Genomic DNA, 26,059 nt, shown 5'->3' on the forward strand with positions numbered 1-26,059 from the left:
TATGCTGTTTATCACAGTCATAATGGCATCGCGAAGAGGAATTGGCACAGATCAAGAGTTCTTCTCAACCAGCCCAAGAGAGTAGCATTTCGCAGTGAGTCTCTTCCTCAACCCCCTTAGCTACAGAGAGAGTACCTCATCACATATCGTATTGCCTGACAATCGTGTACGGATACTGTAATTGCTCCTCCGTTCTGTGATATCTTGGCACCGGGCATTTCCAACTCGGCTATGCAGGTGACGGTGCCCATTCGGCGCCACGCGCATGATAGAGTTAACGGTCAAATCGGGTCCATGTGTCAGTGTCAGTGTCACTGACCTCTCCAGGGGACTTGCTCCCTCCCCGTTCTCTCCGCCTCAACCGGCAACATCCGGAGCTGGATATTGCAGCCGTAATTACCGCGGGGCTCCAAGCATTGCTATACGATTGCGAGGTAAGTTAGCAGAACATGGGAATGTATTCGTAGTGAATGAGGGGCTAATGGAGTTCAAGCAATTGTAACAATCTCAATAGGCCAACGGCACACATGTTGGCGATCGACGGCGGCAAAGGCCATGAACAATGCTGAGGCGGTGAGAAGGATGGATATTGCACTACCCATTGATAGATAGAAGAGCAGTCATTAACATGTTTTGATGGCAAATGTCACGATTATTTCACAATGCCAATAAATTGTGGCTTGGGCAGATTATATTGCTTCGTCTTTCGAGGTTGTTATGAAAGATTGTGATGGATGAAACTACCCTATGCTATGGATCTTGATGAGATTCACAAACTGGGTCTTTGGCCTGTCGTTGCAGCTTTACTTTCTTGGCCTATGAGGATACGAACATTGCAAATAGCAACCGGGTTCTTATTTTTAGTACAACAAAAGCAATGGCCAATGGATGGTTTGTGAAGTCAAGGTAGCTGAGGATATCCGTACTCATAGATCCATTGTGGAGGCACTACGTTAAGACATACACTCCTAAGACAACTTTACCATCTCAAGAACGTCAATAAGACGACCAAGGTGTAGGAATAGATGCAAATCATTTAGTTGCCATACATAAGGGCTTGTCTTATCTTCCCACATCTTTTCGTACCATTGATTGATTCACTTTTGTGCCTGGCAGATCTGCAGGGGGTAGGTAGCCTCTTATGGATCGCTGAAGAATACCCTAAATCAACAGCGTTACATGCTGCGTTGGCTCTTGCCCCAATTGAATCGGTCTGAAATACCACAGCTTCTCATCTTCAGCAAATCATTTACAGACACAAAGCGAGCAGTGGCAGTGACAGTGACAGTCAATGCATCACGTGAGCTGACTGGTAACTGGAGGATCCATCTCCCGGGGGCCTCCTGCAAGCTGCCGTTAGCGCTGGATGTTTGGAGGTGCAAGAGAGGAGAGGAGAAAGAGAGAGGCGAGAGGAGACGAGAAGCATTGACTTTAGCTGCGCCTCGTCACCGTTTATCTGTCATCATTTCACTTCCAAGAACCATCAAAAGAAAGATATCCTAATCATCCATATCATATCACATAAACATCATCACTACTCCAAAATGGTTAAGGATACTGACCCCGCAGAGGCCGACCAGCCCACTGCGGAACCTCAAATCACCTACGCCTCAGGTCGAGTTGACCATCCGGGCCAAGCTGACTCACCACCTGACCTGCGATTTATTCACTACAATGATGTCTACCACTTGGACGCTTCCAGTGCCGAGCCTGTGGGTGGTCTGCCAAGATTCATCACCGTGTGCCGCGAGTATCAGGAGGGCGAGCAGTTCAAGGATCAGCCTAAAGCCCTCACCTTTTTCAGCGGAGATGCCTTCAATCCCAGCTTGGAGAGCACAGTGACCAAGGGTCAACACATGGTTCCCGTCCTTGATATGATTGGAACCGACTGCTCTTGTGTAGGGGTGGGTAGATCACACCACCCATGACCGACATGGTAACTAACGAGGCTCAATCTATAGAACCATGACTTCGACTTTGGCGTCAAGCAATTTGAGCATCTCTCAGGCCAGAACAAGTTCCCCTGGTTGCTTGCCAATGTTATCGATCGTGACATTGGTAATGACACGCCTCTGGGACATGCGAAGAAGACCCATATGATGACCACCTCCAACGGCATCAAGGTTGGTCTCATTGGTCTTGGTGAACGAGAGTGGCTTGAGACCATCAACAGTTTGCCACCAAATCTCGAATATCGATCTGCCACCGCTGTTGCTAAGGAGCTTGTTCCCAAACTGCGCGAGGATGGCGCCGAGATTGTTATCTGTCTAAGCCATATGCGTGAGCCAAATGATAACAAATTGGCAGAGCAAACAGGGGGCCTCATGGATATCATCCTCGGAGGACACGACCACTTCTACGCCCACAGCCTCATCAACGGAACCCATGTTCTGCGATCTGGTACCGACTTCAAGAACTTGAGTTACATTGAGGCACGCCGCAAGGCAGATGACCCGTCCAAGTGGGACTTTGATATCTGGCGAAGAGACATTGTTTCGTCTATCAAGGAGGACGAGCCGACGTTAAAGAAGGTCGATGAACTTGTCTCAAAGTTGAACCAGTCTCTAGCCAGACCGGTCGGGTACACAGCTACACCTCTGGATGCTCGTTTCAGTACCGTTCGTCTTAAGGAATCCAACATCGGAAACTTTGTATGCGATGTTATGCGACATCACCACAACGCCGACTGTACCATCATGGCTTCTGGAACCATTCGTGGTGACCAAATCTACCCCCCTGGCGCAATTCGAATCAAGGATATCACGACATGCTTCCCGTTTGAGGACCCTGTTGTATTGCTCAGGGTGACAGGCCAGGCCATCTTTGATGCGTTGGAAAACAGTGTGGCCATGTACCCTGCTCTGGAAGGCCGATTCCCTCAAGTTTCCAACATTCGTTTCGAGTTTGATCCATCAAAGCCTAGAGGGGAGAGAGTGCAGTGGGCAGAGATTGGTGGAAAGCCTTATGAACCCGAGAAGCTGTATGTTCTCTGCACCAGAGGGTACATGGGACGAGGAAAAGGTAAGCGTGCGAGCCATGAGAGACGAAAGATCGTAACTAACTTTGATCATAGATGGTTTCACTAGCTTGCTGGTCAAGTCGGAAGGTGGCGATGCTGAGGAGATCATCGAAGAAGAGAACGGTATTCTCATCTCAGCCATGCTGCGCCAGTACTTCATGGGTCTTCTTACAGTAGGGCGCTGGAAGAACCTGGCCCAACACTGGGTCAAGGTTGCTCAAAGTTGCGAAACGCCCGTGTCGCCTACCCGAACCAAGTTCAATGTTGACTTTCCCGACATGAAATCAGTGTCGAAGAACTTACCCAAAGACAAGCGCTCCGAACAGGTGACAAAAGACACGAGGGACCCCTGGCAAAGATTCCTCAAGCGCCGCTTCAGTGTGAATGTGAAGCCGCATGATGAGAATGACAGCAGCGATGAGGAGGCTGATGAGAAATCTGACCCTATGACTGAAGACCCAGAGGATCCTGACGGCACAAAGCTCGATCTTGAGATTCTGCTGATGCGCAAGTTCTGGACAAAGTGGGCACTCAAGGCTGGTGTAAAGGCCGGTATCTGTGATCCTCTCAAGGACGGCGAGTTTACAGTGGATTGGACAACTTGTATTGCCCCCGTAGTTGATGGACGAATTATCATGACGGGCGCTTCTACACCGCAAAGCTAGATGGGAGGATTGGCGCTGGGATAGGGAAGCTTAGCATGAACTTCGACGAGGAATTGTCAAGGATAGAGGAGATTAAAAAGGTAAATAAAATTAAGGAGAATTCATAAGTAAGCATTGCCTTCTCTATCATTGATCTGATTGTGCCTTGGCTGTGAGATGAAGTTTCGGCGAAGCACTCGAGCAGCCTTACCCCAGCATTTTTAGCGAAGAGATGTAAGAAGCTTTAATTACCGACTGCCCATGTCCCTGTCAACTGGTCCATGAGATGGTGAGACACCGAGTAAGCTGGACGAGATTATCGCTACAGTATCATGTAAATGACTCTTTGCACACAAAGAGCCGGCAGGCAATGTGGTGGCGAAGTTGTTGACGCCTTGTAGTATTTTGACGTTGCATTTGATCGATCGGCAGTGATTTGGGCCTTGATGATCCGAGACCTGGACTAAGGTACGTTGATCTCCTGATTCGATGTGATCTTGCTGTCGTAAATGATAGGATATAGCAACTTGCATTTCTGGCCAATACCTGTCGTGGCTATTGACACGCCTAACACGATACGAAGATCGAATGAAGATCCAAAATCGAGGCTCTGCCAGAGGTATATGGAAGACGACTCAACCGGGAGGATAAATATCCACTGGCCAGGATCCCATCTTAGCCGAGATAGTAACTGCATCCGAGCGTTGGATCGACCCAACGATCGTGTATAGCAGCGATATCGGGATAGCTATGACATAGATATGTTTTTATTACACAAGCTCATCAAGAGGCCACCGAATGACTCAAGGAAATAGAATTCTCACTATGTACAGTATCTAGTACTCAGCTCGTATATATCCCTGACGCCACTTTCTTCGCCTTACCCATCACTTATTTGCTGATGGCGAAAGACTCTCGTGCTTGTGTAGCACAGCTCGCGTGTTGAATGCATAATAGACGGAATAACTGCAACAGTGCAGTATTGTATAATTTGGTCTTATTGTAACTTCATTCTTATGTTATATGTCTAAGGATGTTCTTGTTTCAATAGTTGCCAGATTCTCCATCTGAATTTTCGTCTATCGATATCACTGTTTCGCAGTTACATCGATGTAGCATCCCGGTATCTTGGCCACAGACACGCAGAAGCGTCCACACTACCGGTAGGACAGCAGCATCTGCATCTGCAGCATCAGCCTCACTTCTGCCGGCGACCGTTTCATCTCAACCAACTCGAATCTTGAATCTCACCGACTCAAGGCAGAGCACAGCCTCATTCGCTCATTGAACAAAGGAGAAACGAGAAAGCAGGGCAGATAAAAGTTTCGTCTGGGAGGGATCTTCAGCTAGACATGGACGTGGACATGGACGCCACTGCCCCGGCTCACCGGTTTCCAGAAGCTGATCGACGCGATTGGACCTCGACGTCACGTAAAAGAAAACGGCAAAAAGCAATAATAAACCGCCAAGTCAGGTTCGTGGGCTAAGAGTATAGAATTCGCACTAGAAGCCGAGTGGCGGATATGTCTTGCTAAGAGAGATATCCAGTGCAAATCGACAAGGTTGATATGGAGCAAGGCTGCAGAATTGCGTGTCAAGGTAACACTTCACCACCTATTTGCTGCTCTAAAATGTCATCAGCATCATAGTGAGCCTGTCAAGGCAACAGGTCATGTCACTGCTGATGGAAACTCATACCCAATAGTCCATACCTAAGCAAACCAGCAAAGAAATCACCATTGCACGAGGCTATGAGTGTACCAGGATGCTGGTACGTAGCATCAAGAACCTTGAAAGGCAATAAACCAACCAAACAACAAATCCTATCATACATTTCCAGCTGAACTACCTAGTGTGCTGTAGAGTTCAACTCCCATGGAACATGATCACCATCCTCTGTAGATCACCGCGAATGCCGAAGCTTCGAGACCATCCCGTGACATTCCCCTCATGCACCGAACCCTGTTGCCGATGTCAAAGAGCCAATTTGTTTGCCTCTTGTATTTGGCTAAAGTCCCCTGAAGAGCTCACTCTCCTATCATGTCTTTGCATTCTTCTGCACCGGAAGACCGGGTGTTACCGAGCCGTTGTTTGCTAAACTGTCACTAGCTGCAACGGCACCTTGGGTCCGGAATAGCTTCCTGTTGGAGCTTGGGGCTGATTTGGTCATGTCAGTGTTGTGAAAGACGAGGTCATATGCCTGAGCGAACGGAGCATCGAAGCAGAGGTGGGCACAATTAGGCCTCTTCCCCGAGAGCGAGGCCCCTTTCTGTCCAACAACCTCTTCTATGCCGTACCTCCCGAGCTCCTATCCCGTCTCGAAAACATCATCATCGGCTCAGCTTCCCTCACACCGGATAGTCATCAGAGACTCCAATCACGACTTGAAAGAGCCGAACCGCTATCTTGTTGGGTCGCTGCCTCCGTCTTTGGTTACACAGCCAACTCTTCGGTGTACGGCCAACGGGGAAAGCGCACGAAACACTGTCTATTACCGTATCGAGATCTCGCATCCAATCCGTTTGGCATCTCGGCCCGTACTGCATTAGTGCCCGGGTTCTAGGAACAACGTTGAGGCCCTCCGCTCCTGCTTGTCATAGGGCGGAGGCTCACCGACCGCTACAAGCATTGCATTAGTGCCCGAAGGCGAGGGCTGAGTAAGGGGCGGCGAAAAAGCTATATGTTAAAAGGCTCCTCCTCGGCCGGAGAATATCTTTCGAATATCGACTCGACTATAGGCAGTCCGTGGCAAGCTATTGGTTGATGAGGTTCGCTACCAGGGTATTGGAAATAGACTTGTCCGAATCCTTTAGCTGCGTCCTGAGACTTCATAGCAACAGGCATTCTTTCAGCCAGGGAAAAAAGCAAAATGTCACCTTCCAAAACCTGTAAAATGGAGCCTTGGAAACTCACAGCTGTCGAAGCTCTTACTCAGATCCAAGCCGACGAGCTCTCGGTCCAGGAGTATGCAAGATCGCTTCTTGAGAGAGTCAATGGACGCGACAGAGATGTCCAAGCTTGGGCGTATCTGGATGAGGAGACCATAATGCAGCAAGCAAAAAGTCTAGACGAGGTTCCCAGGAAGAACAGAGGGCCTCTTCACGGACTTCCGATCGCTGTTAAGGACGTCATCTACACCAGGGGTAAGCCTCGCAAGCGATACGATCTGAATGGAGCTTACTGAAGTACAGACATGCCGACTCAATTCAACTCGCCATTGTATGAGGGACACTTTCCTGAAACAGACGCTGCTTCCATTCGAATTCTTCGTCATGCTGGAGCTCTCATCTTCGGTGTGTACTCTCTCATCATCCTGCTGCCTCTAACTGACACTTCAGGCAAAACAACAACTACACAGTTTGCTGCTATTCACATTGGGCCCAAGACTCACAATCCTCACGACCTTCTTCGCACTCCTGGAGGATCTTCCAGTGGCTCTGGGGCAGCCGTTGCCGACTTTCAAGTTCCCATAGCCCTTGGAACACAGACAGGCGGTTCTCTGATCCGTCCCGCTTCCTTCAACGGTATATATGGGTTCAAACCAACGTGGAATGCCGTCTCTCGGGAGGGCCAGAAGATCTATGCCCTATTATATGACACTCTTGGATGGTATGGGCGCTGTGTCGAAGATATTATTCTCTTGGCAGATGTGTTTGCCCTCGAAGATGATGAAGACGAAGCACCTCGTTTCCAGGGGGTCGAGGGTGCTCGTTTCGCCATTTGCAAGACTGTTGTGTGGCCTATGGCTGGACCTGGCACACAAGAAGCTATCTCACGAGCCGCAGATCTGCTCAGATCCCACGGGGCCATCGTGGAAGACATTGAACTGCCCTCAGAATTCGATAATTTGCCAGAGTGGTATCGGATTGGCCTTCATACTGAAGGTCGTACTGCATTTCTCCCTGAATATCGAGTTGGGAAGAACCAGATTGGACAGGTGCTTATTGAGCATGTCGAGAACGCTGATAAATTTACTCGCAAAACACAACTGGAGGCTTTCGATAACATGGCCCGTTTGAGGCCCGTTTTTGATGAGATTGCCTCGCAATATGCAGCTGTCATCACCCCAAGTGTGCCCGACGAGGCCCCTGTCGGTCTTGAGAGTACAGGAAGCCATATCTTTTGTTCTATGTGGAGTGTGAGTATTTGTATTGCGGGAGCAAGCTGGCATCACTGACAGTCGCATAGGGTCTGCATACTCCTGTATTGAACGTGCCCGGCTTCAAAGGTGACCACGACATGCCGATTGGCCTGTCCCTTGTCGCACCTCGATATCGTGACCGTCACCTTCTGGAAGTTGGCAAAGCAGTTGGAGAAATATTGCAGGTTGAAGGAGGCTGGGAGACGAAGCTGCCTTGAGAGAGAAAGAAAATTGTACGAGTACGAGATTGTATTAAGAATCAAGATTGGATAACGTCACATGACAAAATGATATGGAATCGGGATGGCGCATGGGCAATAGGTAGGTAGGTACTCGGGGTTGGATATAGACTTGACTCTTAGCAGCACGAGACAAAATAATTGAATCTTGTCAGCCTCGGAGTTCTTATTTTCGAGAATTTGATTAAACATGTTTCGAATTGCGGCTGCTATTGATACAATATACGCTCAAATGTTTTTATAGATTCCCAGTGCTTCAGGACTCTCGGCTTGATCCGCGCTCGTAAAACGTCTATGATTCATTGGATTAAGTGCTAACAGTTTTCGCTCAATACAAAACACCAACCGCGCCTACAAACCCAGGCATGAAGTCTCCGCTATCCAATACCCAATATTACAACTCATCCATTGACTTGAACCCGACTTGCCCCGAAGGATGGGAACATAAAGCTTTGCACCGAAGCTCTTTAACAAAAGAGAACAAAGGGTGAGTGGGGAAGGAGAGAGAGGCCAGAAACTAGAGATCTAAGGGGAGGGAGTAAGAGATAGGTAGTCTAAAAGTCCAGCTAAGCTGCCATAACGTGACTAAACTAAATGGTCTCTTGGGATTGGAGTTGAATCTTCTACCATCTCCAGGGAGCCGATATGAGCCCAAGATATGTCGGAATCAAGCTATACACTGACAAATTATTGGTTCGCAGGCACGAGCTTATCAATGCACGCAATAGACTAATCTTGTTAGACGGGACGAATGCGGTTTAGAGGCAGGAACTTACGTCGTCTGTCAAGATACCCTGGTTTCGGAGATAATGACCCATACCCTTAACGAGCTCGAGCTGCTCATCGGGGTGGAGGCTGGTGATAGCGGTCTCGAGAACGGAGCCGAGGCTGACTTTGTGGATAGCAACAAAGGTATGGAAGTACATGTAGGCGAAGAATCCCATGATGAATTGGCAGTCCATGCGGTCAGTGATGCCTCCGTGTCCGGGAATAGAGTCGCCAAAGTCCTTGATCTTGAAGGTGCGCTTGAGGCCAGAAGCGAAGAATCCGCCGAAGGGAGCGATAAGAGAAGCAAACGTGGCCAGGTTGAGGGCGTGGATCTGCATGGGAGCGATGGTGACAGAGAAGTTGGCAGTATCGGGAAGGAAGAACAGCTCGGGCAGCTCGTATGTCTTGGGGAGAAATACCGGGTTGGGATCGCACTTGAGGCCAGTGAAGACATTGGCTCCAAGATCGTTGACAGGGCAGATGAAGTACTTCGATCGCATCATGATGTTAGAGAGGAGCATGGCAAATACGATAGTCATGATCCAAGCACCAACGAAACCCTCGACGGTCTTCTTGGGAGAGAGCTTGATGAGCTGAGTGCGTCCAAACATGATACCGCAGATGTAGGCGAAAATGTCATTGGTGATGACGAGAGCCGCGGGCAAGAAGAACCAGATCATGCCCTCAAAGACGTTGTTCATGATGAAATGGGCCTGTACGACAATGAGGTACAAAGCCATGTGAGTCCAGGCAAAGTTGGTGAACTGGAACTTGTAGTGACCAGCTTGAAGGGAGGTAACAAAGAAGACGAAACCTAGTCGTAATTAGCTTGAGAAACCCGGTCAGACATAGATTACCTACCAAACACATAGAGGATAAAGCTGATGAAGCGATGGTGAGTAGCCAGAGGTAGCAGGACCTTGTCAACCAGAATAATGTGCTTGAAGTAATAGATGACAGTCTCGCCGTAGAGGAAGTACATAGTGGTTGCCAGCCAGTACCAGTTGAGACTTTTAGTCGATCGCAGGGAGCGGGCGCGGCTGGGAACATTGGCAATGGCAATAACCTCCTTGAAGGAAACGATCTGGACAGCGGTAATGATGCAGATAATGTAAATATGACCCATAAAGAGCGCGGTAAAGAACAAGGCGAACATGACAAATGTCCAGAAAGTGCGGGTTATGAAGTTGGCCTTCTTCTTTTCGTACTCGGCTTGCTGCTCGTTGGCTGGAGGTTGCTTCTGTGTCGTTATTAGTCTTGTTGCTCAAGAATTTGATGATATCCGGAGGCCTCGGCTCCCCAAGACAGCTTCCCATCGATCGGGTGCTTACCTCGTTGACTGTTTCCAGCTGACCCGACGATTGGGACTTGAGCAAAGTGGGAGAACCGCCATCTTCGCTGCTGAAGCTTGATCGTCGTTTGTCACCGTTGCGGTTGGGGAACTGAACCCCTCTCTTTGACCGAGCCATTATTACTGTGGTGTCGGTCCTCAAATGCGCTGCAGCAGTCGCTGGTTTTTTTCTTGCTGATTACTGCCAATAATTTCGGCAATGAGGCTATCGTCGGCTGACGGTATCTCTTTTTGGTGGGCGATCAACTCGAGTCCCTGGGCGCAATATGGACTCTTTTCGGGGTTGTTGTGGAAAAAGACAGTTGTCTGTTCTCGCAAATTTGCTTCAACCGGCCTGTGACGTCGTCGCGCAAGTCGGGGCAAGCGCGTGGGAATTACGGGGTCGGAAGGAGAAGGGTCCCTGAGAAATCGTCACGGTGGGAACAAGCTTGGCCGGTAGAACGGGACAAGGGAAAGGTCGTCGATCAATCAGTTAATGATTAGACCAACAACACTTTTAGAGAGCGGGAGCTGGCGGCGCGGATATTTTGTCGCGAACAAGTCTGACGATGATGGAAGAACAAGAAATACGGAAGTCAAGCAAATCAAGTCTGTAGCGTAACGTAGCTACTAAGGTAAGGTAGGCTGCACCTAGGCCGCACTTGAGGGGTGGCAGAAAACTTTAGACCTAAGCTCAGGGTGCAGAAAATAGCCAGTTTAAGAGATGGTCCAGGCTGCTGTAGACTGACCAAATTAATTCGTCTCCTACACTGTCGCAGTTCACGTTTTCTGCCCAGCGAATGCAGCGTCAGCCCAATAGGCAGTGAGTGCAGTGCAGTCCAGGAAGGCAGCTCAGCATTTCTAATAAAAAGTGGGCGCGAACTCAGTGTCACCCAGTGACGCTGCTTCTTACTCTGCCAAGTAAACCTCCTACGCAATCTAAAACTAACAGCATGACCAAATCTCACATAAAATCTTGGGACTGATGAAAACAGGGACCAATTGAGTCCCTGAGCGCTGCGGCTGTGGCTTGACGTGTTCCGGTGGTTCCAGTGGGCTGCCACTTGCTGTAGGTCCCCCTCCCAATAGGGTGTCATGCCAAACTGTAGTGATGACAACGTCCAAATAACCTCTTTCGTCTGTTTTCAGATGGAGATGTATTCACAATAAATTCTCTTGACTCTTTCCCTCCTATGTTGATCAACACTCAACAATCTAAACATCTATTAAATAACCCTCGGGAAATTGAGACGAAATGCCCCAGACGCAGGGGCTGATTAGTTGTGGAACCTTGTCGCTCGGTAATGGATCCATCTTACAGATCTGTTGAGATTCCTGTCGGTTCACAAATGGAGATTGATAGATGTCGGTAAAGGAATAGCAAAGCCCTAACAGCGATGACTTGAGCGGTAGAAAAGCCACGTAGGACAAACTGCCGCTTCTCCCCAGGCCCGAACATCCCGCGTATGTGCGCGTATGTTTCTACCACCCGTACCTTAAGATTCCTGACTTATTAGTGCATGTTTCTAGTTGTCTTAAGTATACGCGTGTCCCAATTAGCGAACTGCTGTCAATTGAGTGATTGAAAAATTCCAGGCTGTGGATGTTCCAAAGCATGTCACAACAAGACCATCTTCACAAGAATGGCAGGGGTCTTATTGCCGCCTTCCATACTCTCTCCACAAGCTTGTTTGAAAACGAAAACTTCCAAAGCTTGATGAGGGATCAATGACGCACGCTGTCCTTCACATGCTAGAAACCCAAGTATGGCGTTTAAACTCCGCAAAAGGCTGCGCCGCAACTGCCTGGAAGATGTCCTAGCCACAAGCCACACTTTATGCTGGAAATTGGGCACGTGACTGCGCGACGCGTTTCTCAAGTCTTTCCTCCACCATTACAGCATACCGCGATTCATGATGATAATGGTTGAGATGTTTCGACAATAATAACAAACCCCGCCTTTTTTTTCGATGGAGCTTTCCTGTTCCCCAGGAATAACCATGCAAGATGGATCTCGACGAGTTCTCAGATGACGGCTTCGACGATATCACTGACAATGCTCTCCAAGAACTCGAAAACCATGCCATTCAATTCACACAGGCTCAAGCCTCGAGATCAGCTACGCAACAACGAGCCGTGTCCCCAGAGTTTGGTGGCTGGATTGACGATGAAGATGACCTTGATACGACCGAGGTGACAAACGACGCTGGTATCCCTATAGGGAGACCTGTTATAGACAACAATCTGCCACGGAACGAAGCATCTCAGGGCTATTACCTAGATTCGCGACGATCGATCCCACCTCCAAATCCACAATGGAATCCAGTGGTCGATCCCTCGAAGCGACGTCCTATAGGACAGCCTATTCAGCAACACATCAATCCTGCTCCGCCCAATCAGCCCATGTACACTTCTCAACAGTTCCAAACCCAGAGTTCCCATTTCGCCCGCGCTCAGCCAAGTCAGTTTGCTCGGCCCCCTCTTCCCCAGAACCGGCATGCCGCCCCCAGCCAGTCCCAAACACGTCCTGGCGATATCTTGTCGGCTCTCCAACAGCGAGTTGTAGTTCTCGAGGACCAACTTAAGGCAGCTCTGGGGGAAGCTTCCATTGTCCGGTCCAATTTTGTCAAATCCAACGAGGAGCATGCAGCAGAGGTTGCCCGCTTGAATAAGATCAATGCCGAGCAGCTAGCTAAGCAAGAACGGATCGCTGAGGCAGCTGTTGCCGCTCAGCAGAATGCCGATACAGAGCTGCAGTTTCTACAGCGGGACATGAGGGAAGTCAACGATCGTGTTCGCCGAAAAGAGCCTGCTGTAAACGCTTCTGGAGGTCTAACGACTCCCAAGAAAGCCGCCAAGACATGGGTGGCTGACGGATTCGATGATATGGACATTGTCTTGAGTCCAAGCAAAGGACAAGGACGAAGCAGAAATTCTGGCTCGGTAGCGTTGCATGTTGGCGAGAGAACGCCAAGTAAAGGCAAGAGGAAACGACCCGCCGTCGATAGCCCTGTGATGCCGTTGGAGACTCATACGGACAGTTTTGCTAGTAGCAATGGCAAACCGGAGTCTGCAGCTCACCAAGCTCCGATTGTCGTTGCGCCACCTCCCGCTGTACCTTTTGAGGTTTGTCGATACGTACGGATTTTGTGAATGCGGTACTGACAGAGTATTAGTTCTTGAAGCTCGTACTTGATCATGGAACGCAGCGGTCAACCTTCGACGTCCTGTCTCGCTTTTATTTTCCTGACGACCCAGAAACCTCCTTTTCCGCGATCGTGTTCCAGAAAATACCCCTGATGGGAGATCCAAATCGACCAATGCAGCTTCTTGTGGATTTTGCGAACCTGATGAGCGGTATCTGGACTCGATGTCAAGCGGATCAATTATGGGAGCCTATTAAGTATGTCCTTTCTTTGATATCCTTCACATTCTCGCTCCATGCGTCTGAAGTTGCTCCTTTCGTAATCCCCAACTTAGCAGCGCCAGCGCAAGCAACAATGTGTACTCTTGCTGAATGGCAAAATCGCGTTCCTGAAGGCGACGAGCAGTTGAAAAACGCTGAATTTCAGTCCATGAAGCGGCACATCAATATTGTGGATATTCTCTCGGTCTTCTATACGTGCTCACTCGCTTGCTCTACCGCACTTGACGTGACCGAGGATGAGGTCAAGTCCCAGGCAACGATGTTTTGGAGCTGCATCTCGCCTGACCTGGTTTACAAGCTTCTGAGTCCTAAACAAGAGCTTCCCGACATCTTGGCTATGCTCGAGCTGTTGACTACATGCTCACTTCCGGATTCACTTGGTCCCATTACAGAGCAGAATGATTGTCTTGTTGCCAGTCATGTTATCAATCACGTTTCAAACAAACTTACAGACTACCATGCCTCTGTGAAGACTCGTGAGCAGAAGGCCACTCTATACTTGGCTTCCTTGCGAACGCTGGTGGCATTTTCTCGCTATCCTTTTGGTGCGATAGAGCTTGCATCTCATGATCTTGCACTTCCTCGTCTCGTGGCCTGCCTCAGCGCGTCTATAGACGAATTGTATGACCTGCCGATTCCTCCCAACGTTTTACCACCAAATTCTGAGACGGACGACTTGCATTTAGGATCGGAGGCGGCTTCGTACTCGGTGAGCCTGTACCAAATTATTTCTAAATGCGTTTTCTTGATTCACTCTTTGGTGACGGGCCATGATACTGCCAATATTGCAGAAATCAGTCAGAAGTTGTCCCTGGCGCACGGCGGAAGTCAGAGGTATCTTATTGCCCTGGGAAGGCTCACATTCGCAGAAGAAGATCTTGTGATGGAAGCTGGGATTGATGGAGAAACTGTTGAGGCAGCACATGAATTGCTTGAACTGGCTGTGACGCCAGACGAGGGCGAGATCGTGAGTGGAGCATTTGGAGAATAGCATTACAGGATTGCATCTTTGGCGTTTGGATGGATAGTTGACGGGTTTAACCTCGGAGTTGGGTTGCAGTATCTATAGCTACCAGTGGTTTTTCTTTTTTTTGGGAACAGGATTAGATGAGATACCACAAGACGACACATCAAAAGTTGAAATAAATTTCAAAGTATACGATATTGAGTAGAACTAAGCAGACTAGATCTTGACTCTATCACCACACTGCGTGCCACTCATGTCGTTCCGGCCACAGCAAGGCTTGGACATGCAAATGTTCACGAGCCTGCACACCATGTTAGAAGTATGTACTTCTAGCCATTGTAAGAGACATGGACGTGATCCCTGCATGATTGTCAGCTTTAAGGTTAATTCTATAGACCAGATGGACACTTACCAATGGTTCTGGGTCAAACCATCGCGCTTTTCCATGGTTCGCCAGTTCTCCCACTTCTTCTCCGTCTTGTCGACGGAGGTAGTCCAGATCTTCTGTCCCCAGATGACGTACTTGAGGTTGAGAGCACTGCGGTTCTTCATGCACCACTCAGCGATTTCCTTTCCGGAGAGTGTAGCAGACTGTCATATTGTTAGTATCTTGGGGCCAGTTGTGCCGATGGGAGAGGGAACTTACACCACCGCCATCAGAGCACATGAAGTCGGTTGCAAGACCACAGCAATGGTCCGAACTTCCAGGACAAGAGCAGTCCCTCTTGCACCCGATTTCCCTAATCCTTCCTGGGAAAGCAGCAACGACCTTCTTGGCCGCATTGACAGAAACAGCCTTGCAGGCTCCAACGGCTGGGATCTTGGGCGCAGAGTAACCTCCGAAGCCAGTAGCAGCAGAAGAGCAGCACTTCATCTGCGCTGGGCCGGGGCATTGGTTGCTCACCGAAGTACCAGCACAGTCAGACTGCCAGCGACAGTTTCCAGAAGAGCACTTTGGCTTGGAGCAGCATTTAATGTTGGCAGCGTCGGCGGGACAGGCGCCAGAGATGGAGGTGCCGCCGGCAGTTTTGCAGGCAGCGTCGGTGATACAAACGCCTGCGATGCCATTAGGGCCATAGCAAGGCTCGTTGGGTGCAGCGAGGGAGAGAGATGATAGGAGGAGGACGGGAAGAGTAGCTAAGCGCATTGTGGTGGTAGTTATAGGATGATGTTTGCTCGAATGTCTTGTTCTGTGATTGCTTGAGTACTGGATGAGAAAGACACGAGGTTCTGAATCCTTTATATAGTGTTTCGCCTCTACCCTTGCAGCTGGTTCAGCCTATGATTTCCTTCAGAACAGAGACAAGCCAGTCTCAACTTGATCATCTTCGTGTAACACCTCCCCCAGAGAAACGCTAACATGTCACCTCATACAGTCCCGGTCTAGACCTTCATTTTGGGAAAGTTCTTCGTCGAATGTGCGCATCGTGTCTCTACCGTTCAGCTGAACTGCAATGTTCCTCGTAAATGGGACAAAACCTTGTTTCTGCGCCTGATATTCGCATTTGATCTTCTTCAGCTCTTCTCTATTCGAGAACCCGCGGAATGTTTCCGTGACCTTGAACTCGCCGCATCGAGCTTCTGATTGGCTCGCCGGCTCCTCGCAGCACGATAACCCGGGCGATCGACCGTTGACGATCATGCTTGGCCATGCCCCTTACGTTATGAGATGCTGTATACAGTGGCCAGTTTGAATTAGATCTGGGTCTGGATCTGGAGTTGTACTAACTCATTTATCTCGACCGAGTGGATCATGCAACTGCCGCTTTAAATAGGGTATCTGGGATTGGATACTGTCACTGTCGTGCAGATACAACAAGAACGGAGGTTTGACCAATTTAAGCCTAGATATAGCGCGGAGACTCCGGCATGATACATAACTACCGAACATTACCGCAAGTTTTCCTAGAAAGTCCTCCATGTCTTAGACATTGTCGTGGAGGTGACGTCTATGTTGGAGTTTGAAACGAAGTGACTTGCTTAGGTACTTCCCATTTTCGTAACTCGTATTCTTGTATGAATCTTGACGCTCAGCCCATGTCCCAGGGGCAGCTGGGATTAACATCATGCTGACTATGCTGTCGAAAATGTATCTCCTCGGCGCTATATAGTCTAGTTGTCTTGCATCATTCTGCCTTTCAATATATGTAGAACAATGATAAAGCGATCCGCTGAACAGCATTTGCTGACACATGTATTCAAAACTATGGAACAGATTCTCGTGTAACTATCACTTTTCTTTTATGTTCATTCACTCCATCAATACCCCAACACAGCCTGATGTTCACTCTATTGCTTCTTATCCTGGCTTTCGCCACCTTCAGAACCCTCCAGTCCTTCTGCAGTCTCCATAGACTCCGTTCTTCGAGGTTCCTCGCCGTCCAATAACACATTGGGTGCATAGGGAAGCTTACCCTCCTCACGTCGATCGGGAGGAATGATGGTGTTATACCAGCGCGGCACAAGAACTCCAAGTCCAATAAGGACCAGGCAAATGTGAGCAAGGCCAAACCCGAGAATATGAAGAGGGTCATCGCGGAGCTGGTAAAAGGCCGGGTAAGAGAAACCGTAGATGATGGCGAGGACAGGCGCGGAGAGGAAGCGCAAAAGGATAGGCCAGAAGGCGGGAATGCTCCAGTTCTTTCCAGTGGCAACAATAACGTTGAGATCTCTTCGAAGTTGTTGACCCTGTTGTCTCCAGTTAGTGACTGTAAGCGTTGAAAATGAGGGGAAGGACTTACAGAATAGAAGGCCATATACCAGAAGCGCTTGAAGAAAACGCTGCCAAAGAGCTTGGAGAGAACGGAGCTCTTGCCAATAGATCGACGAATAAATCCCCGGTCTTCGCCAAAGCTGAGCGCAGGAGGAATATCGTCAGGCGTCTTGCCAATGACGCAAGATACGATAGAGCAGATAATGAAGATGCCAAAACCAACTCCAGCACCAGCCTCAGCTTGAACGGCGTGGGCAACAGCGACACCAAGAACCATTCCACCGAAGTATCCAAAGTTCCAGATAAAGAAAGCAGGCTTTCCGACTTGGCCAGCAACATCTCTCCAGCGATAGAAGGTCGTGGAGAAGGCGCATTCGCCAAAGACGACAAACACTAGGGCGACATCGTTGATCCAGCGGTCGACGCCCGTGAGGAGAGCGTAACCGAACTGAGTGCAGTAGGGCAAAGAAATGAGGAATGAGAGGACAACAAGAGCTGTGACTACCCACTCGCGGCGTATCCTTGGCTTGGTATCCATGACAAGAGTGACAACGGCGTCGACCATAGCGAAAGCAGAACTGTATCCAAGAACCACCAGTGTGAAGAACAGAGCAAAAGCCCAGAACGACGATCCAGGGAGTTGTGTGATAGCTGTAGGCAGTGTCAAGAAACCGATGGTGAAGGAACCAATTCGCTCTCCGGGAACAGGCATCATGTCCAGATATCCAACAACACCAAAGGCGGCGAAAGCAGCAAAACCCTCAAAGAGAACATTGCTGCCAACAATGAGGCAAGAGTCCATAACAGCGTTGGCGTGCTTCTGGTTGTAAGATGCGTAAGAACTGAAATAACCGAAACCCACACCAGTCGAGAAGAAAACTTGACCTGCTGCTGTCTGCCAGATCTCGCCGGAAGCCAGCTTATCACCATTCCACTCGCCAAAGTACAGCTTAACACCACGGCCGGCGTTAGGAAGCGAGACAGATCGTCCAACAAGGATGATAGTTAGGACAACAGGCAAGCCCATAGTGAAGTAGACGACACGGCCAGTCTGTCCAATACCTCGGAAGATGGAAATCCAGACGAGGAACCAAATGAATGCAGTCCAACCTACAGTTTCTCCGATAAGAGCAGTACCGGGATAATGGACATAATCCTGGACGCCACTGGAGGTCTTGTTACCAGGAATCGCATCGACATTCTGGACCACGTCTTTATAGTAGTAGTCCTCGGCACGTCCATCCCAAGGCAAGGGACTCTGGAAGGAGTTTCGGAAATAAATCATGATCCAGGACAAATTGACTACAAAGTAAGGACTGACGAAGAAGCCGATATATAATAAACTGAAGCCCAGGCCCTTGAGACGGTGGTGGATGTTGTTGAAAGCGACGACAGAGCCTCCGCGGTAGGCTTGACCGATGCTGACTTCGAGAATAAGGGCTGGAATGGCGATAAGGAAGACACACATAAGATAGGGAATAAACCACTGGAGACCGTTGTTGTTGTACACTTGAGAAGGGTATCGAATTAGGTTTCCCATACCGGCGCAACCGCCCATGGCTGCGAGCAAGAAGGACGCTCTTGTGCCCCATTGATCACGGCCATCTTCGGACTTTGCAGGTGGAGGGGATAACCACTGGCCGACCTTTTGGAGGAAGGGAGGGACTCCCATATTGAAGAGCCCGAGGGAATTGTTTCGTTTTGGTTGTATAAGCGATAAGTGTCGAGTTTCCGTGGTCAAGAAGAATAAATCAAGATGGCATCACAAGAGCCTTGTTCCCAAAAGGTGAAAGAGAACCAAGGAAGTGGAAAGTTCGGTTCATTTTCTATTTAGGTGGAAACTCATCCTTTTATTGCAAAAATCAACCAACAAACACTTGGGATGATGAGCCAAGACTTGGGTGTCTTTGCAGGGAACGAGGGACAGGATCGGGATCCCCTCCGGTTCACTTGCTGCACATTACAGTAGCAGATAGCTAGGATGAACCTCTCGGAACGGGGAGTTTGAGGGCAAGATCTACTTGGCTTTCTCCATTGGCTTCGTATGACAAGAGAAAAACTAAACTCTGCAGATCCAGGGAACTCCGCTGCCAAGATGACCGGAGACTTGGCGTTTGGGGGGCCTGCAGTTGAGAAGACATATGTTTCTCTAAGAACGAATGAATTCTGGAGGATTATTTTCTTATCTTTGAGGCTATATCATGTCTAATAATTAATCACTTGTGAAGACTTGAGTGTAAAGTAGACACTTGAAGTTGTTCAACTGTATACCAATGATTGAAGCTAGGTAGTTTAAGCATAATCCATAAAGACAATCCACCAAGTTAAAATTAACCTTCGTTTGAACTTTGAATAAAACGTTTATTCCCGCTTTTATGGATACTGTACATGTACATGCACCCTCAAGGGATGCGCCATTACAAGGGCCTCAGTTGCCTCTCTTCTTGGCAGACTTCACATCAGTGGATAACACGGCAACCGGGGGTTATTCCCTTGGCATTCAACTCAGAGAAAAGCTTCAGCCAAGCACAGAATGTCACAGCATGGTACGTCACTTGGCATGACTTGAGATAAGAGTTCTTATGGACTGAATAAACGTCATTAATAGTGTCAACTCGTGAGACAGAGTCAACTTTTTACCCAGGGTTCCTTTACATGTTTGCCATTCTCTGATTCAGAGGTTGGTTTATACCTTGTGGCAGGGACTTCCACTTTGGCTACAACGTACCATAAAACTATACTAACTTAATGTTACCTGACTACTAGAGTTTTAATAAATGGATCATTCCGAGTTTGAGCCTCGGTCTAATTAATTAGTCCCAAAGGTGTCAGAACAAGCTTAATTTGCGTTGTTGGGTCTCGATCCACTTACAATATTCCTTCAACAATACAAGTGTCAATTGTTTCAGTCAACCACTCATCCTAACTTGCGACCTTACTACTCCTGTGCAGTTTGTCTTGTTTAGTCGAACCATGTTCTGTCCTCTCAGGCGAGATTCCGGCGCCAAGCCGACAGCCCGGTTTATCACAGCTGAACATGACGTTTCCTACTAAGGCAGCCACATTCTCACAACAGTGATTGGTATATATCATAAGACATAGACTACTGTACTGGTTAGGATCGTGATCCAATTTGCCAAGGATGACCGAGCGTGGGGTACACAGAAACATCAATTCTTATTGCAAACAGAGACTTCGGTGATTCCGAGCTGACGGTCCTGATGCAACATTATTCTGCAGTATACCTTGGCAAAGACTGAGAGTCGACGGTGGTGTTTCTCGAGATGGTTCGTGTCACTTACCATCGTGGAGACGTTGAACAGGGAGTTGTTGACGGACGCCCTGGTCTTGATCTTGGTCATGGCGTCTTGATGGAGACACTATCGATGGTGTGATAATTCCATATGATCAACTCCCCGAAGCATGGAACTCAGTATTAATGATCCGTTCTTGGCTCAAAACATAGTGGGCATGAGATAAATGCACCGCCGAGAGCATAAGAGACGAAAAGAATTGAATAACTTATGGTCATTTACAATGGCTTTCGACCATAGACCATATGCCTGCATCTCAATTAGCAAAGTTCCATACAAGTCAAACATAAGCATACACAATAAAATAAGGCATCGCTCTAGGCTCTCTCAATGCCTTTCTCATCTGAGCAACCAAAGCCGTAACTTCATCAACCGACCACCCCAATATCTCACCAACAGGAAAGATAGCAAAGCCATCAAGCGATTGATCAATGAAAGCACCGTTATAGAACCCAATCTGCTTCAGCTTCTCATCATGTGGCCAACCTCCGATGGGTACTTTCCACGATTTAGATACCAGATCAGTAAAGCCTGCTTCTCGCATGTATTCTTCCTGACGTCCATCACGCGAGATCTCAAATGTTCGACCAGTCTTACGACCGCATTCGAAAAATAGTTGGTACCATTTATAAAAGATGTGATTTGGGTCGTTTTGTACCTTGGGGTTCTCGCTGCGTGTTTCGATGTCGATATCGAGGCTCTCAACCCAGCCCCCTCGTCGCACGTGGGTGTAGGCCTGACGAAAAAGCTTCCTCCAGTCGTCGATAGCGCCGTAAAGATATCGAAGATGGATAAAGTCGAAAGTATTCGGTTCAAAAGTCCAGTCAAGTTGGGCATCATCGATCTGGAAGATACAGTTTGGTGGTACAAAGGTGGGTTGAGCAGCCGAGATATCAGTGCCAATTACTTCGGCGGAAGAATACTCATCAGCCATATCGCTATCACTGTCAGAATATTTTATATCGGTAGAAGATTATCGAGCATACATAGCCCATATACCAGTACCAGTACCGATGTCGAGGATTTTCTAACCTGGTCAGCTGCATGTCTTTCGTGGCCTGTCTTTGTTCGTTCAGATACCTGAGGTTTCTCCCCGATGGGTGACAAATGCAGTCTGTTTCCTAGAAGAAGAAGAGTAACGTGATGCCTTAGTATCGTTAGGGAATTTTCTGTCTCAGGGTAGAAAGCATTTACAGTATGTTCTGTCCTTCTTGGAAATGCTCGTCTGTAGGCGCCCTGGAATACGAGTTAGCCTTTCACTGGTTGAGAATGTAATAAAACTTACCAATACTCTGTGGTGTTGGATTGTTGAAAGATTCGACCATTAATATTTCTATACTCAAGGATGCTGGATGTTATAGATGCTGTCGAATCGCGCAAACTGGCAATCCTGATCAGTTTTGCTTGAGAGGAAGATCAATTGCTTTACTTGCCTACCACTATTGGCAATGTAATCATCGTCATCGTCTACATTTCCGACTACACGAGGGTCCTATTGTACAATTGTCAACTTCATGCGACAGCGACGTTATGAGCTTGGGGGCTTCAAGAGACGCACAAACTCAATGGGGTCCAAATTGAAAGATGGAATAGCCTTTTGTGACTGGTATTTCACGCTTGCTTCCATTTCGTTATAGCTAGGGTATAGGTCACTGAAGCTTAGATTTTGTTTAAACAGAAGTAGGAAATAAGAATAAATCGAAACAGGTTATTTTTGTGACAATGTGAGATCAAAGGGTCACAGACAGAAGACCATGCACGATCAAGGTAAGCCACCAAGACAAAGAACAAAGGCGAGGGCTTAGTCTTATACACTCTCATATGGTACTACACAAGGTTATTCCTGTGGTACCTCGGCTCGCACCCAATTGATCATCAGCAATGTGAGCTCAAGAGTAAGATCGCAATGCATTCTCGGCTGACGATCCTCCGACTGCCAAATTGGGTCCCTTCATATCTAATACTCACTCATGCCGCCGAGGATGGAAGACACCAAGGACCTCACTACGAAGCGAGCTCGATCTCGGCCCTTTGGACACCGTCTCTTGGTATTGGTGGTTCATGATCATCATAATTGTTCTTCCCTCGTTCCTCACGTTTGCAGAGTCTGTATTCGTGCCACGAAAAACGCCTAGTCCAGTATGCGTGTGTATGTATATGTATTCGTAAGCGTGTTTACGTTACTCATGCAGGTTCTAATGCTTGTTTCAACCCATGCTTCCACAACGTCAAAGAAAGTGGTATCTCTGCGCAATCTGCAACACTCCAAAACTATGCATCGTTGATATTTCTAACGCCCTGGTCCCTTCTTTTAGTTCGTCTGTTTGTCTAGAGCTCACGATGTCTGCTGGATTCTCCAGTGACACTCTCTTCGTACTCAGTCAAGCGCAATGCCTCCTCAACGTCGTTAACAAAGTGTCTCTCACTGGCCATCTCCACAATGCCGCTGCTTGACATCAAGCGCCAGACAGGGTGATCCTTGCGGACTGGGCATCGGGAGAAGTAGACACGCACTCCTCGATCAGTGTAGTTGCGAACGATCTCTGTCAAAACCTGGGTACCTGAACCGTCCATGGATGTCACACCATGAATGTCGAAGATGACGTTTCGGTTCATGTCAGCATGGCGGAGTCGTGGCAGGGCAGGGTGCGCCTTCGATGTGCCATAAAGTTCCAGCCGGCGAAGTCGAGATTTGAGTTCTCCCGTGTTGGCAAAGGTCAAAGGCTCTGGGATCTTGACAATAAGACATCCTTCGACGAACTCCAAGCTTGCCTTGTCGCCTTCGGCATTCTCAAATCGGTTTGTTCCCGGGATTCGGCCCAGAATCTGAATTCTTGGTCGCGTACTATGCTTGATGACCATAAGCATTGAGATTCCAACGCCGAATGCCATGCCAAGTGTGAGCGAGTAGAACATGGTCGCAAAGAAAATGACAGCCATGAGACCCAGCTCAGTCCAGCCGCGGATTTTCAGGAAGAAGCTGATGTCGTGGGGCGCTTCTTCTATCAGCGAGTAAGCCACGACCGAAATCATCGATGACAGGACGGGTTTCTTCGTAGTGTTAGCTCGTACGATCATACTAGGCTCATGTGTAACTTACCGGTAGGTAATAAAAGTATGGAAGGAGGAAGAAGATCGAGAGCAAGGAGATGATACTCAGGAACATTGAACTGGCGGGGCTCTTGCCACCGGTGCTCTTATTCACCTTGCTTCGGCCATATCCACCAAACGCTGGTAGACTCATGAAGCAACCACCAACCATATTGGCAATGCCCAGAGCGATCATCTCTCGGTTTGCGCTCAACTGGATACCCTTAATGGTCTCACTTGAGCCCAGACTTTTGGCAGCTACAGAAGACTCAAAGAATCCGAGAAGTGCGATTAGGAAAGAGGTCGACATGGCACTTCGAATATGCGGCATGTGCTGCAGCTTGAAAGGCCATTGGAAAGCAAGGAGCTGACCGTTGGCAGCCTTGACTGGTCCAAGGATCTCAACACCTTGGCTATCCCAATCCAAATGCCAGCAGAGAATGGCAGACACAACAACGACAACAAATCGATCAGGGATATACGCGACACCGGGGTATCGGGGCTGGAGCCGATTTTTGAGTTCACTAAACGCTCAGTCAACGTTGTGTAGAAAGAAAGCCACGAAAGCGCCACTTACCGACAAATCATGATGACAAGAAAGCTAATTCCAGCAATGGCAAATGTTAAGCCATGCGCTTTGTCGACATTGCCAATGATGAACCTGATCTTTTCTACAGGGCTACCATGGCTAACGCCCGCCTTGTCAGCCAACTCAGCGAGTCCTAACTCAGGAATCAGCTGGTCAACGGCAATGACGAAACCGATAGCACTGATGAAACCGCGCAGAAAAGGTCTGCTGAGAACACTGTCCATAAAACCCAATCGCGCAAGACCGGCAATAACAACCATTGCACCCGCCATACCTGCTACAATACCGCAGATCTGCGCGTGGAGCAAATCGTTATCTTCGTCCTCTCCAGAGCCGACGTTCTGCTTGACAACGGTACCGACAAGAAGAGAACCTGCGGCTTCGGGACCGACAACCATCTGTGGGCAAGATCCGAGCAAAGCGTAGATGAAAGGGTTAAAGACGAAAGCGTAGAGACCGTGAATCGGAGGGACGTGAGCGAGGTTCGCAGCCAGTGACAGGGCCATCGGTAGATAGAACGATGCCATAGTAATAGCTGCGATAAGATCGCCTCGAAGGTAAGAAACCTTGTACTGGCGCATCCAATTCAAGCATGGGATATAGTACGCGAGATACCTGTTGGCAAGTTAGCAGGCTATTTACCGGCTATTGGACGTAATGCTCATACATGAAAGCTGTGTCCTCGAAACCTGCTTGTTCAGCCAGCATACTGCTGTGGCCCATGGTCTTTGTTCGCATTCTCTTTTTCAACCACTTCTTCCAATCCTCATGGCCCACGATTGTTGTGATAGCGTTATCCAGGACAGGAATGTGCGTTCCCGACCCCGCGGTCTCGCTGCCATCCTCGTCGGTGCTCCTCATCGTCAATGTCGGGCTCATGGGTCGTGGACTGAAAGTACCATGACTGCAAACACCGGGATGCGCGGGATGAACGCTCCCTCGACGTTGGTTTGGGCGCTGGTTATCTCCATCGATCAGCGGCGTCGATTCGTTGGCGAATATCTCGTTTATGGTAGCTCCTTGTCCGGGCGAAGCTGGCGGCGATGCAGCTTGACGAAGGGCACTTGGCTGCGCAGGACGGTGGTCCGTGGACGAATTGGTACGACTATGAGAGGGTCGGTTCGTCATGATAGCGAATATCGACCAAGTCGTAATGTCTTTTGTGGAATCGACTCAATTTTGGTGGTTTAGGATAGGTACTTAGAATAAAACGACTTCCAAAGATCTATATTTAAGCTTGTTTCACGAGGGTTTCTTGCTTGTAACGGCGCAGAAGATAGATGGTCGACGATCGTCGGCAAAAAGATGCCGGCTTGGAGTTCGACAAGTACGCGACTGGCAATGACGAGTAATGCATGGAGTAGAAGAAACGGACTCTGCGTAGAACTGACTGTCAAAGGATCATGAATCAATGCATAGGGAAAGACAAAAGGAAAAAGGAAAAAGGCAAGACATCAAAAATTCATGTCTCGCTAAAGATACCCAAGGTAGGAGGAACCCATTCCAAGGGCCATCCCATCCCATGCCGTCAATCGGTCAGGTCCCTTGACTTCCTGTGTGCAATCATCAGGCAGTTTCTCATCCTGGTAACCCCCAAATCTCAGATCCAGTCGCAGGTTTTAGCCCAATCATAGCGCTTTAACCGCGCAAATGCCACCCACGCAATGGCTGTAGGTTGTCCAACTTTTACCATTTACGGGGACTTTTCAGTGACATCAGAGCAGTAGCCTCCAGGTGACTCCCGCCGCCTCGGGGAATGTGAGCGAATAGCCAACCTCGTGTTGTTCAGCGATCCCTGCAACTGACTGTAGCGAGAAG

The 26,059-nt window shown here is 48.6% G+C and overlaps 8 protein-coding genes across 8 annotated transcripts; 3 read left to right on the plus strand and 5 right to left on the minus strand.

Moving 5' to 3' along the window:
• Positions 1–1,097: 1,097 nt before the first annotated feature.
• On the plus strand, positions 1,098–3,798 carry B0J16DRAFT_193421 (Metallo-dependent phosphatase-like protein). The gene is made up of 3 exons (XM_046122835.1): positions 1,098–1,904; positions 1,962–3,021; positions 3,074–3,798. The coding sequence occupies exons 1-3, from the start codon at positions 1,545–1,547 to the stop codon at positions 3,682–3,684; spliced, it is 2,031 nt and encodes a 676-aa protein (XP_045977923.1). The 5' UTR covers positions 1,098–1,544; the 3' UTR covers positions 3,685–3,798.
• Positions 3,799–6,372: 2,574 nt separating this feature from the next.
• On the plus strand, positions 6,373–8,051 carry B0J16DRAFT_193477 (amidase signature domain-containing protein). Its single transcript, XM_046122836.1, has 4 exons — positions 6,373–6,806; positions 6,855–6,956; positions 7,002–7,801; positions 7,852–8,051. The coding sequence occupies exons 1-4, from the start codon at positions 6,533–6,535 to the stop codon at positions 8,020–8,022; spliced, it is 1,347 nt and encodes a 448-aa protein (XP_045977924.1). The 5' UTR covers positions 6,373–6,532; the 3' UTR covers positions 8,023–8,051.
• A 750-nt stretch (positions 8,052–8,801) lies between these two features.
• B0J16DRAFT_276545 (cytidylyltransferase family-domain-containing protein) lies at positions 8,802–10,280 on the minus strand (the record flags this gene model as incomplete). Its single annotated transcript, XM_046123752.1, has 3 exons — positions 8,802–9,625; positions 9,673–10,051; positions 10,143–10,280. 3 exons carry the CDS (start codon positions 10,278–10,280, stop codon positions 8,802–8,804), a joined length of 1,341 nt encoding a protein of 446 aa, XP_045977925.1.
• A 1,620-nt stretch (positions 10,281–11,900) lies between these two features.
• Positions 11,901–14,743, plus strand: B0J16DRAFT_311515 (uncharacterized protein). Its single transcript, XM_046125007.1, has 2 exons — positions 11,901–13,267; positions 13,318–14,743. The coding sequence occupies exons 1-2, from the start codon at positions 12,149–12,151 to the stop codon at positions 14,557–14,559; spliced, it is 2,361 nt and encodes a 786-aa protein (XP_045977926.1). The 5' UTR covers positions 11,901–12,148; the 3' UTR covers positions 14,560–14,743.
• On the minus strand, positions 14,744–15,768 carry B0J16DRAFT_418873 (uncharacterized protein). Its single transcript, XM_046133798.1, has 3 exons — positions 15,182–15,768; positions 14,948–15,126; positions 14,744–14,895 (listed from the first exon to the last, which is right to left on the minus strand). Exons 1-3 carry the CDS (start codon positions 15,680–15,682, stop codon positions 14,865–14,867), a joined length of 711 nt encoding a protein of 236 aa, XP_045977927.1. The 5' UTR covers positions 15,683–15,768; the 3' UTR covers positions 14,744–14,864.
• Positions 15,769–16,710: 942 nt separating this feature from the next.
• Positions 16,711–18,920, minus strand: B0J16DRAFT_405940 (uncharacterized protein; the record flags this gene model as incomplete). The annotated part of the gene is made up of 2 exons (XM_046132930.1): positions 16,711–17,223; positions 17,277–18,920. 2 exons carry the CDS (start codon positions 18,918–18,920, stop codon positions 16,825–16,827), a joined length of 2,043 nt encoding a protein of 680 aa, XP_045977928.1. The 3' UTR covers positions 16,711–16,824.
• A 1,860-nt stretch (positions 18,921–20,780) lies between these two features.
• B0J16DRAFT_358722 (S-adenosyl-L-methionine-dependent methyltransferase) lies at positions 20,781–22,189 on the minus strand (the record flags this gene model as incomplete). Its single annotated transcript, XM_046129605.1, has 6 exons — positions 20,781–20,811; positions 20,859–21,506; positions 21,549–21,589; positions 21,643–21,709; positions 22,000–22,001; positions 22,121–22,189. The coding sequence occupies 6 exons, from the start codon at positions 22,187–22,189 to the stop codon at positions 20,781–20,783; spliced, it is 858 nt and encodes a 285-aa protein (XP_045977929.1).
• Positions 22,190–22,793: 604 nt separating this feature from the next.
• Positions 22,794–25,506, minus strand: B0J16DRAFT_193565 (sulfate transporter family-domain-containing protein). Its single transcript, XM_046122837.1, has 4 exons — positions 24,909–25,506; positions 24,230–24,856; positions 23,663–24,176; positions 22,794–23,613 (listed from the first exon to the last, which is right to left on the minus strand). Exons 1-4 carry the CDS (start codon positions 25,367–25,369, stop codon positions 22,891–22,893), a joined length of 2,325 nt encoding a protein of 774 aa, XP_045977930.1. The 5' UTR covers positions 25,370–25,506; the 3' UTR covers positions 22,794–22,890.
• Between the last annotated feature and the right edge of the window lie 553 nt (positions 25,507–26,059).

The sequence above is a fragment of the Fusarium flagelliforme genome (assembly GCF_020744385.1).
Source record: "Fusarium flagelliforme strain FIESC 12 MPI-CAGE-AA-0113 chromosome Unknown B0J16scaffold_8, whole genome shotgun sequence".
NCBI lineage: Eukaryota > Fungi > Ascomycota > Sordariomycetes > Hypocreales > Nectriaceae > Fusarium > Fusarium flagelliforme.

What these genes read in the sequence shown, in the direction of transcription:
- B0J16DRAFT_418873 (XM_046133798.1), bottom strand. Translation starts at nt 15,682, where the DNA reads ATGCGCTTAGCTACTCTTCCCGTCCTCCTCCTATCATCTCTCTCCCTC. An exon ending in TGTGCTCTGATGGCGGTGGT is followed by an intron (nt 15,127 to 15,181) that starts GTAAGTTCCCTC and finishes ACAATATGACAG; the next exon opens with TCTGCTACACTCTCCGGAAA. An exon ending in GGTTTGACCCAGAACCATTG is followed by an intron (nt 14,896 to 14,947) that starts GTAAGTGTCCAT and finishes ACAATCATGCAG; the next exon opens with GGATCACGTCCATGTCTCTT.
- B0J16DRAFT_193477 (XM_046122836.1), top strand. Translation starts at nt 6,533, where the DNA reads ATGTCACCTTCCAAAACCTGTAAAATGGAGCCTTGGAAACTCACAGCT. An exon ending in GGACGTCATCTACACCAGGG is followed by an intron (nt 6,807 to 6,854) that starts GTAAGCCTCGCA and finishes ACTGAAGTACAG; the next exon opens with ACATGCCGACTCAATTCAAC. An exon ending in TGCTGGAGCTCTCATCTTCG is followed by an intron (nt 6,957 to 7,001) that starts GTGTGTACTCTC and finishes CTGACACTTCAG; the next exon opens with GCAAAACAACAACTACACAG.
- B0J16DRAFT_193565 (XM_046122837.1), bottom strand. Translation starts at nt 25,369, where the DNA reads ATGACGAACCGACCCTCTCATAGTCGTACCAATTCGTCCACGGACCAC. An exon ending in TTCGAGGACACAGCTTTCAT is followed by an intron (nt 24,857 to 24,908) that starts GTATGAGCATTA and finishes ACTTGCCAACAG; the next exon opens with GTATCTCGCGTACTATATCC. An exon ending in CATACTTTTATTACCTACCG is followed by an intron (nt 23,614 to 23,662) that starts GTAAGTTACACA and finishes AACACTACGAAG; the next exon opens with AAACCCGTCCTGTCATCGAT.
- B0J16DRAFT_311515 (XM_046125007.1), top strand. Translation starts at nt 12,149, where the DNA reads ATGGATCTCGACGAGTTCTCAGATGACGGCTTCGACGATATCACTGAC. An exon ending in CTCCCGCTGTACCTTTTGAG is followed by an intron (nt 13,268 to 13,317) that starts GTTTGTCGATAC and finishes ACAGAGTATTAG; the next exon opens with TTCTTGAAGCTCGTACTTGA.
- B0J16DRAFT_193421 (XM_046122835.1), top strand. Translation starts at nt 1,545, where the DNA reads ATGGTTAAGGATACTGACCCCGCAGAGGCCGACCAGCCCACTGCGGAA. An exon ending in CCGACTGCTCTTGTGTAGGG is followed by an intron (nt 1,905 to 1,961) that starts GTGGGTAGATCA and finishes CTCAATCTATAG; the next exon opens with AACCATGACTTCGACTTTGG. An exon ending in GTACATGGGACGAGGAAAAG is followed by an intron (nt 3,022 to 3,073) that starts GTAAGCGTGCGA and finishes CTTTGATCATAG; the next exon opens with ATGGTTTCACTAGCTTGCTG.